The sequence below is a fragment of the Callithrix jacchus genome, chromosome 7, assembly GCF_049354715.1.
Source record: "Callithrix jacchus isolate 240 chromosome 7, calJac240_pri, whole genome shotgun sequence".
NCBI classification, from domain to species: domain Eukaryota; kingdom Metazoa; phylum Chordata; class Mammalia; order Primates; family Cebidae; genus Callithrix; species Callithrix jacchus.
The window spans coordinates 56,106,467-56,123,273 of NC_133508.1; the positions used below are offsets into that span (position 1 = coordinate 56,106,467).

The following is a 16,807-nucleotide window of genomic DNA, read 5'->3' on the forward strand; positions in this document are numbered from 1 at the left end:
TTTCAAGTGTGTTCTACAGAGGCAACAGAGACAGGGAAGCCCCCGTGCAAAACCAGTATACCAAATCAACAAGCTGGATGCGTACCTCTTAGACCTACTACTACCAGCGAAAGTAATGTGGAAGATACTCTAAATTCTTTCCTCTATCATGGAACTGGCCATACGCCCTCATTTGAACAATCAAGGTTCCCTTATCCCCAGATCTTTGGCTTACACATTTCTGGACAATTGTAGCTGCATCACTTTCATAGTCATCTTCTTTGGAGCTCGTGGATCCTGTCCGCACTTGTTGGGCACTACCCACATGCAAGATGGCCATGCAGGTGGCCACACTCACACCTGAAAAAGATGATGCACAGGTCTCAGCCATGGAGTACACCCAAGAATCCACCAAAGCTGAAACACAAAAGCACATTCCACCCACAAGCAATTCCATGATTTGACTGCTTAAAATAAACACCATTAAGAGCAAGAATAAATAGGTTTACCATACAATTCAGCAACCAGACTCCTAGGTATTTATTCAAATAAGCTAGAAACTACACACACACGCACACACACAACATACACACAAATGTCCTTCAACGGGTGAACAGATAAATTATGGTATATCCATATAATGGAATATTAATTCAGCAATAAAAAGAAATGGACTATTAAGCCATAGGAAGACACGGAGGAACCTATATGCTTATTGCTAACAGAAAGAAGCCAATCTGAAAATCTTGCTTATTGTATGATCCCAACTACATGACACTGTAGAAAAGGTAAAACACTAAAGATAGTAAACAGATCAGTGGTGTTACCAGGAGTCAAGGGATGGGGCAAGGAATGAATAGGTGGAGCAAAGGGGATTTTTAGGGCAGTGAAACTATTGTACAATATGGCAATCATGGATACATGACACTATACATTTGTCAAAACCCACAGACCTGTAAAACACAAAAAGGGAACCCCAATGTAAACTATGGACTTTAGTTAATAACATCTCAATAATGGTTCATCATTAATAAATATACCACATTAATTAAAAGTATTACTGATAAGAGAAACTAGCTACAGGGGAGAGGGAGTATACGGTAACTCTATAAATCTAAAACTGCTTTAAAATTAAAATCTAAGCCAGATGTGGTGGCGCATGCCTCTAGTTCTAGTTACTCAGGTAGTTGACGTGGAAGGATCGTTTGCACCCAGGGGTTTGAGGCTACAGTGAGTTATAATTGGTCCACTACACTCCCACTTGGCTGAAACACTTAGATTCTGTCTCTAAAAAAAAAAGGTAATAAAAATAAATGGGCCAGGCATGGTGGCTCATGCCTGTAATCCTAGCACTTTGGGAGGCCAAGGTGGCTGGATCACCTGAGGTCAGGAGTTCAACACCAGCCTCGCCAACATGGCAAAACCCTGCCTCTACTAAAAATACAAAATATAGCCAGGTGTGGTGGCAGGCGCCTATAATCCCAGCTACTCGAGAGGCTGAAGCAGGAGAATTGTTTGAACCTGGCAGGAACAGAGGTTGCAATGATCAAATCCCAAGAGATCATGCCACTGCACTCCAGCCTGGGCAAAAGAGTGAAATTTCATCTAAAAAAAAAATTAATTAACAAATTAAGCTGGGCGCAGTGGCTCAAGCCTGTAATCCCAGCACTTTGGGAGGCCGAGGCGGGTGGATCACGAGGTCAAGAGATCGAGACCATCCTGGTCAACATAGTGAAACTCCATGTCTACTAAAAATACAAAAAATTAGCTGGGCATGGTGGCACGTGCCTGTAATCCCAGCTACTCAGGAGGCTGAGGCAGGAGAATTGCCTGAACCCAGGAGGTGGAGATTGCAATGAGCCGAGATTGCGCCATTGCATTCCAGACTGGGTAACAAGAGTGAAACTCCATCTCAAAAAAAAAAAACAAATAAATTAAAACTAAAATCTAGAGCCAGGCACAGTGGACTCAAGAGGCTGAAGGGAGAGCATCACTTGAGCCTAGGAGTTCAAATCCAGCCTGGGCAACATAGCAAGACCATATTTCTCAAATAAATAAATAAATAATAAAATCTAATAATTTCAAAAAATTAAAATAAATTTTAAGATTATGAAAAAAAAATCCCATACCTAGAATTTCTCAAAGACATCATAGCCAAATCTCTTTCCTTAAATCAAATCCCAAGTGATCAAATTTTAACAAACCAGCTTTGGGATCTTTAATCTAACTATGAATCTTTAAAGAATCTCTCGTCCTTACTGACTTTAATCACTTACTGAGTACACTGAGATCCACGTGAGGGTTATGAAATTCCATGGAAACAAAATTAAATAAACCCCAAATTTAAAAATGCAAAATCAAGGGTAGAGCACAAGGAAGCTCAAAACTGGAAATTAGTCACGAGAGAACATATTCTCACATGCATCCTTAAGTTTCTACTCTTAGTGCTGCTGACCTGGCTGAGGCCCTAAATGTATACTGCCTGAATGACTGCAAATTCCTCCTAAGAAATTTCCCTGCCTCCAACATTTCCCCACACCAAAATACCTTGTACACTACTGCCTGAATATTCTTCCTAAAATATACCTCAGATCCTCTCACAGCTCAGAATCTTTAATGGTCTCTACTATCTATAGGATATGGTCCAAATGACTTCATCTGCATCTCTAATTGAGTCTTACTTTCTGTCCAATTATACAACACCCACGAACAGCCATAAAACCTACAGACTCACTTACACACACACACACGTATGCAGTATAGCAGTATATTCCCCCAAACTCTTGGATACTTTTTGTCTGCTTTTGCCTCTGCCTAGAAATAGTCAAGCCAAGATCCTACCTGACTTAAGAATCAACATCAGAACTCCTCCATGATTACTGCCTTTCTCAACTGAAAGTGAGCTCTCCCTCCTCTAAACTTCCAAAGCATTTTCTCATCTCTCACTCAGTTTCTTTACTTACAAAAGTAATTTACTAATATCCTCTAAAAGACAGTAAAGTCCTTGAAGGCAGAGATGCCTCTATCTTTATATTCCTAATCACACATAGATGTTCAAATTAAAACTGTTCAGAGAATGTAGGGAGATCAACCTCCGCAATTTCATGGTGTTCCCAAGGTCACGTTTCCAAGACAATCTACTCAAATCCTCACCTGCAAAACTTCTGAAATTGCTGTAACTTCTAAGACATACTAGAGATATGATATGTCTTGGAACTTAAAGCCAAGGACAAGTGACCTGGACTATAAAGTCCTTTTAACAATAACTTAAAAGAGAGTAAACACCAGGTATCAGGCCCTGCTTCAAAGGCAGTAAGATCAACAGGAAGAAAGGGGATTTTATGGAAGCTTAAAGAATATCATTCTTTGCATTTATCAACATAAACAGATACCACCTGTTCCACAAAGCCTTCTTCAAACCTGACCTCACAGCAAGACTCAATCCCCCTCTTCTTTGCGTACCCAAAATATTCTATATTTCTCTTATTGCGTTTATCATCCTGTTTTATAACTATACTATTTAGCCCTATGTGTTCTTTGCTGCTGTGATAAGGCTCCTTGAGGGCAGAGACTACACATAGTTCATTTCAATATCCCAACAGTCTTTGGCACTTTCCTTTTTATATAGTAAATACTTAATATCTGCACATACTATAAAATCAAATATGCCTATAACACAATGGCAGCAGTGAAACAACATGATCGTTTACAAAGATTCCTATTGAGACCTCATTTCACCTTGATGCGATGTTAGATGATCCTTGAGGAAAGGGAGCAAGTAGAGCAAAGGGGGATGAGTAGAGTATTCAGAAGGATTTTCATGGTTTCCTGAAAGCGTTATCTGTGCTTGACTGAGAAAATGACACCAGATATAATAACTTCTCACCTGCATATAGACAACTTAGGCTGAGGACTGTCACATCTTGTAGACGAGAAGGATTGAGAGGTTCCAACACAGGTAAAGAAAGGGTATCCAATGCCATAGTTACATCAATCACCAGTGAATGAAAGCTGGAACATAACAGAGATCAACAAATGTCTCTTAGAATCATTCCCTTCTATAATGTGACAGTTAAAGAAATTATCAGCATGGGCCCGACAGAGGCTCACGCCTATAATCCCAACACTTAGGAGGCCAAGGCGGGAGGACTGCTTGAGCCCAGGAGTTCAAGACCAGCCTGGGTAATATGGCAAAACCCCAACTGTACGAAAAAAACAAAAATTAACCAGGCATGATGCTGTATGCCTATAGTTCCAGCTCCTCAGAAGGCTGAAGTGGTAGAATTGCTTAAGCCCAGAAGACAGAGGTTACAGTGAGCTGAGATTGCACCACTACACTCCAGCCTGAGTGACAGAACAAGACCCTGTCTCAAAACAAAACAAAACAATAACAAAAAAGTAAAGCATGTGCACCATGAAGCAACTTACCCATTACGAACAGCAGTGGCATCTGCTACTGTTGCAGGCATTATGAAGAAGGAATTAGCTAACACTGCATCTTGAAACCGATTGATATAGCGTAGAAAATATGGCAGGTTCAAACACACACGCAGTAGCTTCTCTGAGCCACCTAAATGAATGAAAACCATGACCTTACAAACAGGCCTTTGTCTCATGCTTGATAGTTCTCCACATGACAGAAGCACACTTAGGAATTTCTGACAGCCTAGAAATCAGCTTTCTGACAACAGCTGGGACTCTCACCAAGCTCTTGAAGACTAGCCACATTCTGAGCTATGAACACATTCTTGGTTTTGATAGCTGAGGCTTGATCTGTAGATGACTGCTCATCATTTTCTCCTTCCACCTGAAAAGAAACATAGGGCCTATCAAGACGCTATTATCTCTTCACCAAATCAACCATCAATAGTGAGCAGTAGCTGCATGGATACTCTCCAGGCTTCCCAGTTAACAAAGGGAAAATTCCTTACTAATGTTGGAGAAAATATAGGTTACACTCCCAAGAGGAGGGAAAAAAATATGCAGCTTTAAAATAATGTTCTATAACTAGTATGGAGTGATGCCTTTATGTGGCAAACTGTACATATACCTTACATTTGTTTATGTGCTTTGAGGGAACCCTAGAATAGTCATCAAAACAGTAATAACTGTGGACAGAAGGAGTTACGGCGAATTTTTCTTGTTTTATTTTGTATTCCTCAATTTGTTCTGTCCCACAGACATGTATATCATTTTATATCAGACATAAAACACATTACTTTTTCTCCCCTAATGTTATCATCGTAAGAAATCCCACAGAGAAGAAGACATTTGACTAAAGAAACTCACCAGAGTCTGTTGACTGATAGGTTGTGATGCTACAGTTCTAGGGTTAAAAACTGAGGTCAGCTGGTTCAAAAAATTCATCTGTACCTCCTTTTGCCTCAACTCAGGACTTACTGGTGAGGCCAGCTCTTTCTGATCTTCCACTGTAAAATACAAAATCAAAAAAAGGGCTAAGGAAAGTGCCACTAGAAGGCAAAGGTACCATAGAAAAGGTGCCACAGAGGTGGCCACATCATCAGGTCTGTGGAAGGAACACCCACCATCTGAAAGTGTCTTCACTGTTTGGGGCAGCTTGGCGGATTTCATCATTGCTGTAAATGTGATAATTTCAGTTCTATCTAGTCGGCTACAGCCAGTGCACAGGCCCTTGATTAGGAGAATCAAGTGTTTCTGAAAAGAAAACAAATGCAAATATATCTTTCAGAAAATTCTACTCTGGGGAATTCTAACTGGCACAGGGCCAAATTTAGGTTCATATAAACACTGAAGCAAAGACTGCAAGCTGATGTCCTTAGACCATACCTAGCTGGCAGATTTGTCTTATTATTCTCACAGTGTTTTTTTTAAAATTTGAAGTGAATGAAAAGATTCACATGCAAATCCAAACTTCTCACTCTCAAACAATTCACAATATAGCAACCTTGCACCTCCATTCCTGCAGGGCAGTAATGAGCTACAGCCAAAGAGGGCTGGCCCCTTTAGTTGGGGCTACAATCTTCTCAACTAGCATACTTTGCTCATTTTCTGTTACTACCTGGCCCCTGTAGGTATGTAATTTGCAATCCTTGAGAAGACTCTGTAACCCCATGTACCAGAGGCTGGCAAACTACAGTTCCAATTCACCCACTGCCTGTATTTGTAAATAAAGTTTACTGGAACACAGCCATGTTCATCATTTACATAGTAATATCAAGTTGCTTTCACACTAAAAGGCAGTTAACTAGCTGCAATAGATAACATATGGCCTGCAAATGATTTCCTATCTCGCTTATTACAGAAAAAGTTCACTGACCTCTGCTCTATTCCACTAGACAGTCACAATACTGCTTCAGAATAAGGGCAAGAAATGGGCCCATCACTCTCACCTGGGACACAGCACAAGCCTCATCTGGATTCTCCAGACGCAGGAGAGAAAACTCAATTAGAACTTTACAGGCTGCTGCCACTGACTGAAGTTGGTTCCGGGGAACTGAGAAAGTAATAAACATTACTCAATTTCAGACTGCTCAGCCTTGGTTATTAAATCAAGCAAAATAAGTATTGAGCTCTATATCCAACATTCCCAATATCAGAACAATTATTCAGAGCCAAAAACCCAAGGGGCAAACAAAGGCATTTTGACATCAATAACTATCAGATCAGTTTATCTCATATTTACTAAAAATTAGGATAATTTTAATAGGAAATACTTACATCACACCAGTGCCAAGCCCTTCAAATGTATTAACTCATTTAATTCTTAACCAGTTCTATGAACAAATATTCGTATTATCCCCTGTCCATTTGTAACAGATGAGCTAACTAAATGCCCTAACCAAAGTCACACAGCTAGATTTAAGTCCAGGCAGTCAGCCTCTAGAGTTTATGCTCTTAACCACTAAACCAGCAATGTGAAATCTTTTGGCTTCCCTGGGCTGCACTGGAAGAATTGTCTTGGGCCACACATAAAATATACTAACAGTAATGATAGCTGATGAGTTTTGTTTTTTTTTTTTTAAGGCAAAAAAAAAAAAAAACCTCATAATGCTCATAAGGTTTTAGGAAAGTTCATGAATTTGTGTTGGGACAAATTCAAAGCCATCCTGGGCCACCTGTGGCCCTCAGGCAGTGAGTTGGACAAACATGCACTAAACAATACTACTACTCCTTTCTATGGATTCTAAAATAAAGTCCTGGTCAGGTATAGAGGCTCACACTTTTAATCCCAGCACTTCGGGAGGCTGAGGCGGGTGGATCACTTGAGCACAGGAGTTCGAGACCAGCTTGGGCCAACATGGCAAAACCCCACCCATCTCTACCAAAAATATGAAAAGGTAGTCTCATAACCCAATCTCCAAATAAATAAAATAAATGAATAAAATCTTTTGGCATAATTTAAAACAATAAAATGGCTTCCTTATATAAAGTTTCTCCAAGCTAAACTTGATTCTTCCACCAGTAGCCAGTGCCTGTAATAAACAGTATTGGATAGACACTGAAGGATTACTCAGCAACTCTACAGTTTCCTTTCAGTTTACTTGCTTAGTAAACTATTCCAATAAACAAATATGGTGGCTCCTGCCTGTAATCTCAGCACTTTGGGAGGCCAAAGTAAGAGTACTGCTTGAGCCCAGAAGTTCCAGACCAGTCTAGGCAACAGGGAGACTCTGTCTCTACAAAAAATTAAAATATTAACTGGACATGGTGGCTTGCACCTGTAGTCCCAGCTAGGACTGAGGAGAATCACTAGAGCCCAGGAGTTCAAGGCTGCAGTGAGCTATAATCACACACTGTACTTCAGCCTGGGTGACAGAGCAAGACTCTGTCTCTAAAAAAACAAAATTAAAATAACTAGAATTCTTCAGAACTATTTGAATTAGGATTTTTAGAAAATGTAAAAATTCAGAAATGTAAAGTACGGCTTAGCCATTTTGGGGGTAAAAAAATGAAGGAAATGGAGATCTCAAGTTGAAACCCCTTCATATATCAGAGAACACAAAGGAGAATTCACATCCTTACCAAAATCAAACAAGAAATAGAGCCTTGGTTAGTGGCTGCTAACTCCAGATGGTATCCACCATTCCTTCCCCTCAAGAAGAATTAACACACCAGTAATTACATGAGAAATCAATAAAATGCTTTGAATTAAGAAGAAAGGAAGTTGACTTAATAGTTATAAAGCAGGTATATGAAAAGGTAGTCTCATAACCCGAGGTATGAGAAAAGGTAGTCTCATAACTGCTTGTCTTGGACAAGCAGTTTTAAAATTCCACTTGGTTAGCCTAGATAAGGGAACCTCTGGAGCCTCATCCTGGCTAACAGTCGTCTCCACTTTTGGGTGACCGGCTTAGGAGTGCTAAAACCTAGATTTCATTAACAACTTTTCAGATACTCTATCGAGAGGATAAACAATCCCCCTATTCACAAGCCCTCAGAAGGGAGTGACAAGAGTGGAATACTTACTGAGACTGCAAACTGTTGTAATATAGTGTGTGGAAAGTGCAACAAAAGATGAGTAGAATGGCTCGTACTGCTTCTCATGGTGCAGGATTTCTGATTCACTGCAAAAATAATAATCATTCAGCCAGCATCTACTTAGCACTTACTATGTGCCAGATACCCCTTTATGGATATTACATTATTTAATCCTTACAACCTGGTAGGTAGTATCATCATCCTATTCCCATTCAAGATTGGGAAAGACAAGGCAGTTGAATCACGTGAGGTCAGGAGTTTAAGACCAGCTTGGCCAACATGGTGAAAACCCATCTCCACTAAAAATACAAATATTAGCCAGGCATGGTGGAATGTGCCTATAGTCTCAGCTCCTCAGGAGGCTGAGGCAGAATTGCTTGAACCCAGGAGGTGGAGACTGCAGTGAGCCAAGATTGCACCACTGCACTCCAGGCTGGGCAATACGGCAACACTCTCAAAAAAAGATTGGGAAAGTGAAGCACAGAGAATTAAAATTAAATATCTCATTCAAGGTCATCAGGCTTAGTAAGAAGCAGAGACTAACAAACAGAAAACATTTTTAAACTCAAGCAGAACTAATGAAATGCAAGTAAAGACATAAGAGGATATCAACTAGTTCTATATTACTGACTGGCAAGGACCAATCGCTAATATGCCTTTATTACTGATGGTCAAAAAGGAGCAAACCAGAGTAGTCAATATACTGTTAGTGGAAATACAGATTAAAGTAACCAATTTTCAGACCAAATAAGGCTGGCCCATAATGCAGTATTTAAAAGGAGTCAACAATTCCAGGTAAGAAGTCATATGATCAGTGCTAAAATCCAAAATTCACTGGGTACCAGAGTCATCCCCTACCCCATCCCACTGACTGTAGACTAAAGTAAGATCACAACAGAGTCAGTGATTTTGTTCTTTTTTAACCATATCCCTTATCCTTAGCTGGGGAAATGCCCTCTTCTGAAAAAAATCTAGAGCCCAACAGTTGGATACATTTAAAGTCATTCTCTCTATCAAATCAGGTGCTAATCCACAACTAATGACACATGAAGGTGAAGCGAGACTAAAATGTATCTTATTAAATGGAAAGAACAACAATGTGGCTGAATAGTTTCCTTAGTGAGTCAATCCCCAGCAAGAAGTATCAATCTATCGTGGGGCACACTGCAACCAGTGGCTCAACTAATCCCAGAACTTTGGGAGGCTGAGGGAGGTGGATCACCTGAGGTCAGGAGTTCGAGACCAGCCTGGCCAATACGCTGAAACCTTGTCTCTATTAAAAATACAAAAATTAGCCAGGTGTGGCAGCACCCACCTGTGGTCTCAGCTACTGAGGAGGCTGAGACACAAGAATGGCCTGAACCCGAGAAAATTAGCCAGGTGTGGAGGCACCACCTGTGGTCTCAGCTACTGAGGAGGCTGAGACACAATAATGGCCTGAATCCGAGAGGCAGAGGTTGCAGTAAGCAGAGATTGTGCCACTGTACTCCAGCCTGGGCAAAAGAGTGAGACACCAACTCAAAAAAAAAAAAAAAAAAAAAAGTATCAACCTAAGAAGGGAAACATAAACAGAGTGAACACTCCATTCACGGCCCGTAAGACTATCTACCTGCCAAATGAACACATGAGCCAGAAGGACAAGTCACTATTTGGAAGGGGCCAATGTCAATGATAAATCACCTCAAATAACTGGCATTGCAAGCACTTTGCTATTTGGAGATCTATCAAGGATAAATGGTTAGTATCAAAGATGAGTCCCTAACTTAGAATGACTCCTTCACCAAGAAAAAATATTTATGGAGCATACATGATGTGTGCAAGGATCCTCCTGCCCACTGAGGGTCATTTTCCATTTGTCAGGGTACAAACAGGAGGAAACAAAAACCTTTCAACAACAAGCAGCATTCAAAAGTTCCCGGTGACTAAACAGTTTTAAGGCTCACATGGACAGCAGAAAACTCCCTACTAAATCCCCGTTTCTACCTCATATACTTAGCTTTTCCTTCACTTCCAGCCTTATGGTTTCTTATTCATTGCTCTAAAGCTTTCCCATTCTGTAATTTGATGTTATTTACTCGGTTTATTTACCTTCCCTGCTTTATTTCCAAAGTTCAGAGTTGCTTCCCTGACTTTTTCCAGATGAACAGGTTTACCAAATCTAAGAGAAAAACTGCCCACCCAATGGATGGACTTAGTCCACTGCTTCCATACCCATTCTGCTAATGAAGCATATCAAAAAAAAAAATAGGCGTTAACTCATCTAATTGCCCGGTTCAATGTCATCCTATTGTTATCTAATGAGCCCAACTTCCTCGCCTAGAAATACACAACATCCTTATTCCAATAAAGAAACGGGAAGGCCAGGCCCAGTGCCTCAGCCCTGTAATCGGAGCATTTTGGGAGGCCGAGGCGGGTGGATCACCTGATGTCAGGAGTTTGACACTAGCCTGGCCAACATGATGAAACCTCATCTCAACTAAAAATACAAAAAATTGGCAGGGCATGGTGGTGCACACCTGTAAATCCCAGCTACTCAGGAGGCTGAGGAAGGAGAATCGCTTGAACCAGGGAAGTGGAGGTTGCAGTGAGCCCAGATCGAGCCACTGCACTCCAGACTGTGCGATGGGAGCAAGATTCCACGTCCAAATAAAATAAAATAAAAAAAAAAACAGGAAGAATGCATTTTAGGGAAAGATAGACATTGGCAGAGGAAAAATGGAGCAGTCTTCAGCTCTACTTACAATATGCAAAAGGCAACTAGAGATAAACCTGGGAAAAACTGGTTTTAAAGACTTGAAGGAGGAAACAGAGAAGTAATGAACTTTGTCCTATCTCTTGTTTTTGTTTGTTTCTTTGTTTGAGATGGAGTCTCACTCTGTTGCCAAGGCTGGAGTGCAGTGGCACGATCTCAGCTCACTGCAACCTCCACTTCCCTGGTTCAAGCGATTCTCCTTCCTCAGCCTCCTGAGTAGCTGGGATTTACAGGTGTGCACCACCATGCCCTGCCAATTTTTTGTATTTTTAGTAGAGATGGAGTTTCACCATCTTGGCCAGGCTAGTCTTAAATTCCTGACCTCATGATCCACCTGCCTTGGCCTCCCAAAGTGCTGGGATTACAGGCGTGAGCCACCATGCCCGGCATATCTCTTGATTTTAAAGAAACAGTGTGAATGAGTCAGCTAAAATGGATGTGCTGCCATAATTTCCGACCTCACTCTCGTTCCCTGAGAAAATGACACCAGAGACACCAGAGGATAAGAAATGGAAAAATGGAATGGAGGGCAGAAAGCTGAGTCGGAAGGAGAAGAATGAAGAAATTGAAGTAAATATAATGCACAGGAAGAAAAATCAAGAGACAAAAGTGGATGTGTATCTTTGCTCTGGATGGTCAAGCTATCTTCCTAAATCACTTGCTGCTCCTAATGAACTGCAACAACAGTACCACTGAGCCTAAAACCCGCTGATAGAGAATCTGAAGCTTTTATACTCCATACCAAAAAAATGTGATGCAGAGTACAAAGAGAAACAGCAGCTAAACAGCCAGGTCACAGAAATCCAATTTGATGTGTAAGTGAAAAAAGAACTGGCAGGGTCTGGAAAAATCTAGCTCTTTTTAGGAAGAAATGGAAATCTGAGGAGGGGGCATCATAAAAGACTAAGGATTCACCTCCGTTCTCCCTCCTTAATACTATACTATCAATCTTTTTTGTAAGTGGTAGAAATTCTACAAGCTCCTTTCCCTTCATCAGTTTCATGTACTCTCAAGTATATACAGAATCCATCATGCTTATTCCTATTTTTCTATCTATAATCTGCTTCATGTTAACCAAAGAACTGAAAACTTTCAGATACTTCCCTCGTACTCTTGACAAATCTGTGGTTAATGTGATACTAAGATACAGAAACATTAGTCACAAGTACTAATCTTACAATCATACTGTATCTTTCAGTGACAGAGGTTTTTTTTTCTGTAGGTCAATTATCATTTTACATTCTATTGCTTATAAATTGAAAAGATCACAGCATTAGTGCCTCCCTTTCTTACTTGCAAGATTTTTAGGAAATGACTGTGCATTATCTAATGGAAAAGTTGTAACAATCTCCCCCTTCCCAAGTAGGTTTCTTTGCCCTAAATTCTAGCAAATATCTGGAAACAGAAACCTTGAAGAGGTTTATCATTAAAGAGGCCAGGTCAGCCCAGAAAGAATTGGCTCAGAGGAAGGAGCATATCCCTTTTTATCTACAAAGAGTCAATCAAATTCTTCAGTGATAACCATGCTCACCAGCATTATCTTACACAGAGTTAAGAAAGGAATTATCTGTACCTTAACACAGAAGGCTACATTCAGCAATGATTATACTAACTAATCCCATGGTGCTCCATTGAGCTAGTTGTGCTCCGTTTCTGGCTTGGAAAAGTAACAGTGTTTAAAATGTTCTTAAACTATGTATTAAGTAACAGTGTTAAAAAAGAGTTGAAGCTGGGCCTGGTGGTGGGAACCTCTAGTCTTGCTAGCTACTATAGCTACTCAGAAGGCTGAGGTAGGAGCATCCTTTGAGCCCAGGAGTTTGTGGCTGCAGTCAGCTATAATCGTCCCACTGTACTCCAGCCTCAGCAACAGAGGGAGGCCATGTCTCTCACAAAGGAAAAAAGATTTTAGTAGTCTTTACTACTAAAATACATGCTAGCTACAGGCAATAGGAAAAAAAAACTCTTCCCTTTAAATAAATTCAGATTATCTTTTTCTTTTAAAAAATCTAGCCAGGTGCAATGGCGCATGCCTGTAGTCCCAGCTACTCAGGAGGCTAAGTCTGGAGGATTGCTTAAGTCCAGGAGTTCTGGGCTAGTAGCGCTCTGTGCTGATTTTTTCCACACTAAGTTCAGCATCAATATGGTGACCTCTCGGGAGCAGAGGACCACCAGGTTGCCTAAGGAGGGGTGAACCAGCCCAGGTCGGAAACAGAAAAGGTCAAAACTCCCGTGCTGATCAGTAGTGGGATTGTGCCTAGGAATAGCCACTGCACTCCAGCCTGGGCAACATAGCAAGACCCTGTCCCTTAAAAAGTAAAAAAATAAAAATAAATATATTTAAAATAAATAAAAATTTAAAAATAAATAAATAATCCAAAGACTTTTTTAGAGTATGCTTTCCAACTCGTCCATGTTCATCTATTCCTCCTCTGTTTCAGTTTGGCTCCAAAGTCAAACTGAAGAAACAGGGGTTAGACCTCAGAATGTATAATCTACCTTTTCTTAAAACGGTTAATTTCAAGTATGAAAGAAGATTTAGAATGGTGGTATACTGAGGAGTCTCTTGAGCACATGTCATCATTCTCAACAGTTAAGAGAGAAATGCAATGGATAAGTAGGCTACAAGGTAGAAAGTAACAGCTGGCACGATGGAGCCAGGATATCAAAAAGGAAGAAAAGAGTAGACTGCAACAGAAAAACAGATGGTCCTCGGAGACAAGGAAAGACAAATAAATAAAACCTTTGGGCCGAGTGTGGTGGCTCATGCCTATAATCCCAGCACTTTGGAAGGCTGAGGTAGGTGGATCACCTGAGGTCAGGAGTTCAAGACCAACATGGTGAAACCTCGTCTCTACTAAAAATACAAAAATCAGCTGGGTATGGTGGCGCACGTATGTAATCTCAGCTACTCTGGAGGCTGAGGCACAAGAATCACTTGAACCGGTTGCAGTGAGCTGAAATTGTGCCACTGTACTCCGGCCTGGGTGACAGAGCAAGACTGTCTCCAACTCAATCAATCAATCAATAAAGCTTTGAAAAATACTGATAGCAGAATACTGATAGCAGGGTATAATTTGTGTGCTCCAAGCTAGGGGTTGGCAAACCTGCAGGCCAAATTACCTCTTTTTGTATGGCTAAGAGTGGATGAAAAAAAAAATCAAAAGAATATTTTGTGACATGTAGATATCACAAGAAATTCTAATTTCAGTACCCAGAGATACAATTTTGAACACAGCCATGCCCATTCATTTATGTATGGTGTGTGACTGCTCACACAATGATGGCAGAGTTGAGCAGTTAACACAGAGACCACATGACCCACGATTATTTACTATCTGGCCATTTACAGGACGTCTGCCAACCCCTACTTTATTACAAACAGGACGCTTGTACATTTAGCTGTTCTCACTGTAAAGAACTTGTAAGCCAGGTATTTCTCCTCGAAATTTTTCTTTAGATCATACTCCTCTCGCACAGCCTGCAGAGCACACATAGGCTTTTAAAGTTAACTGAGCCCCAAAAACCAGAAGACTTAAAAGATCTTGCCTTCCAATAAAAAAAGTATGTGTTACCAAAGACCCATGAGCTTGGACTTCTTTTCTAAACCATAAAGAGAGGTCTTATTAATGTCTACAAATGCAACTCTTGATTATCTGCACAAACAGAGTGTATGGCAGAGACCACTACTACATACATGGCAAAATTCAAACCTAATGATGTATTTGGTTGGAGGGTGTTGCTTAAGTATTACAGCTTTAGGCATGGCCCCCAAATACTGGATTTTTAGAAGGGTGTCAACAAATTATCAATACTTTATAACCCAGCTCATGTCCAGAAAAACATAAAAGCAAATGCCCTAAAAAGACTGGAATGTTACTGATTCTATGTAACATGGGTATGATTCACAAACAACACTTCCAATCCAAATGTTTAAAACAAAAAGCAGCTACATAATTTGAAAGTAGTATCTTTGAAACCTCTTTACATCTTCAGAACATTCCTGGCCTAGTGATTAGATAGGAAAATCCATCTGTAAAGCACCCAACCATTATTTTATTCTAATTTGTTAAAAACTTTGCATTCCAAGGACCACAAGCCTAACAACAAGAAAAAACATAAAAATAAACAATTTGTCAAACTATGGACCTCCTTTGAGGCAATTTCTAAACTCTTGATAACATCTAGATATACCCTTGTCATCATGAAGCTAAAATGACCCAGTTAGCAATTGCAGCGAGTTGCTGAAATGCGGTATGGCTAGAAAAATGAAACTGAGTCTGGCTTTAAAAGCAAAAGTCTACTACCATTAAACTAATGAAAGACTGCTCTGAGCGCGGTATGTCAGGAAAAGGAAGGCACTCTGAGATCACCATCTTTGTACCTACACAACTCTCACTAGCTAAGAATCACTGTGCAAAAGGACAAAAACACACAAAAGGAAACCAATAGTACCGTTTGTAAAAGAATGTGTGATGATATTTTAATACGAGAGGGAGCAGCAGAGAAACACACACACACACACACACACCACATCCTCTTAGACACACACTGAAATGTTTTTAATCAAAGACCGATACCGTAGGAATGCACAAGGAGTGCAACGTAAAAAGAGATCATCAATGGCAGCTAGTGGCTTCAGTCACAGAAAAAGCAATGTGCCCCCAGTGATTACAGCACCGCGGAAAGACCGTTATTAAATTATACCAAAGGGCTCCGCTGCGACCTAGGCTAGGGGGATGAGTGCGGATGAGAAATGCAAACTCATCCGTGACTCGACCCAAGGGGCAGCCCCATGAACATTCCCTTAAGGGGGCGAATGCATCTCAAAGTCACTCTCAAACGTGCCCGGCAACGCCCTCCCCCAAGGGAGGCCGCAAAAGTTTTGCTAGAGAGGGGAAACTGAGGTAGGGGTGATTTACATGGGTTGGCGGAAGAAACCCCGAACAAGCCCTAGCGTCCCGGGGCCCAGGAACCCCGAAGCCCTGGCTGGGGCGGGGATCCCCAAGGGGCAGGAGGCAGCCCAGGAAGCGGGTCCAGACGATCCGGCTCGAAATCCCCTCCCCCCCTCACAGCGTCGCCCCGTCGGAGCCGCCGCCCGGTACCTCTCGATGACTGAGGCCACCAGCTGTGGCAACTCCTTCATCTCGAAGGCGGAGTAGGACGCGGATAGCAGGGGCCGCACCGCCACCTCCCAGCCCGGGGTCGTATCCGCCCCCGTTGCCGAGGCCCCAGGCGCCGGCGCCGCTGCCGCCGCCTCTTCGCCGCCGCTCGTCGCCATCTTCCACCGTACTACTGCGGCTCCCTTCTGGGGCTTGCCACCGGCCCAGCACCGCCTCCCGGGAGGGGGCGGAAGTGACGTAATCTGTCGCGTCAGACTGCGCGCCGCTGTCGTGAGTCAAAAATGCAACGCGCAGAGCGCCGTCTGTTCTCACCGGGGTCGAGTCGTGCGGTGAGGGAACGGGTTGGAGACGCTGCGCCTGCTCAGAAGGTAGCGCAGCGCGGGGAAGGCGGGAGAGCGTTAACTTTTGCGCCTGCGCGATGGAAGTTGCTCTAGCAGGTGAGAGCGACCTGGCGTCCTGGCAGCGGGAAAAGGTGAGTTTGGGGCTTAGGTGCAGC

The 16,807-nt window shown here is 41.8% G+C and overlaps 1 protein-coding gene across 50 annotated transcripts in view; it reads right to left on the reverse strand.

The window, feature by feature from the left end:
* UBR4 (ubiquitin protein ligase E3 component n-recognin 4) overlaps positions 1 to 16,498 on the reverse strand; it is a 135,351-nt gene extending 118,853 nt beyond the window's left edge. For all 50 annotated transcript variants that reach the window (XM_078330570.1, XM_078330560.1, XM_078330554.1 and 47 more), the window contains exons 1-9: positions 16,294 to 16,498; positions 8,428 to 8,525; positions 6,351 to 6,454; positions 5,526 to 5,655; positions 5,269 to 5,408; positions 4,684 to 4,786; positions 4,408 to 4,549; positions 3,866 to 3,990; positions 215 to 339 (exon numbers count right to left, since the gene is read on the reverse strand). In XM_078330570.1, the coding sequence (XP_078186696.1) occupies positions 215 to 339; positions 3,866 to 3,990; positions 4,408 to 4,549; positions 4,684 to 4,786; positions 5,269 to 5,408; positions 5,526 to 5,655; positions 6,351 to 6,454; positions 8,428 to 8,525; positions 16,294 to 16,469 (1,143 nt within the window). In that variant the 5' untranslated portion in view covers positions 16,470 to 16,498. The remainder of the gene's footprint in view (positions 1 to 214; positions 340 to 3,865; positions 3,991 to 4,407; positions 4,550 to 4,683; positions 4,787 to 5,268; positions 5,409 to 5,525; positions 5,656 to 6,350; positions 6,455 to 8,427; positions 8,526 to 16,293) is intronic.
* Positions 16,499 to 16,807: the final 309 nt, after the last annotated feature.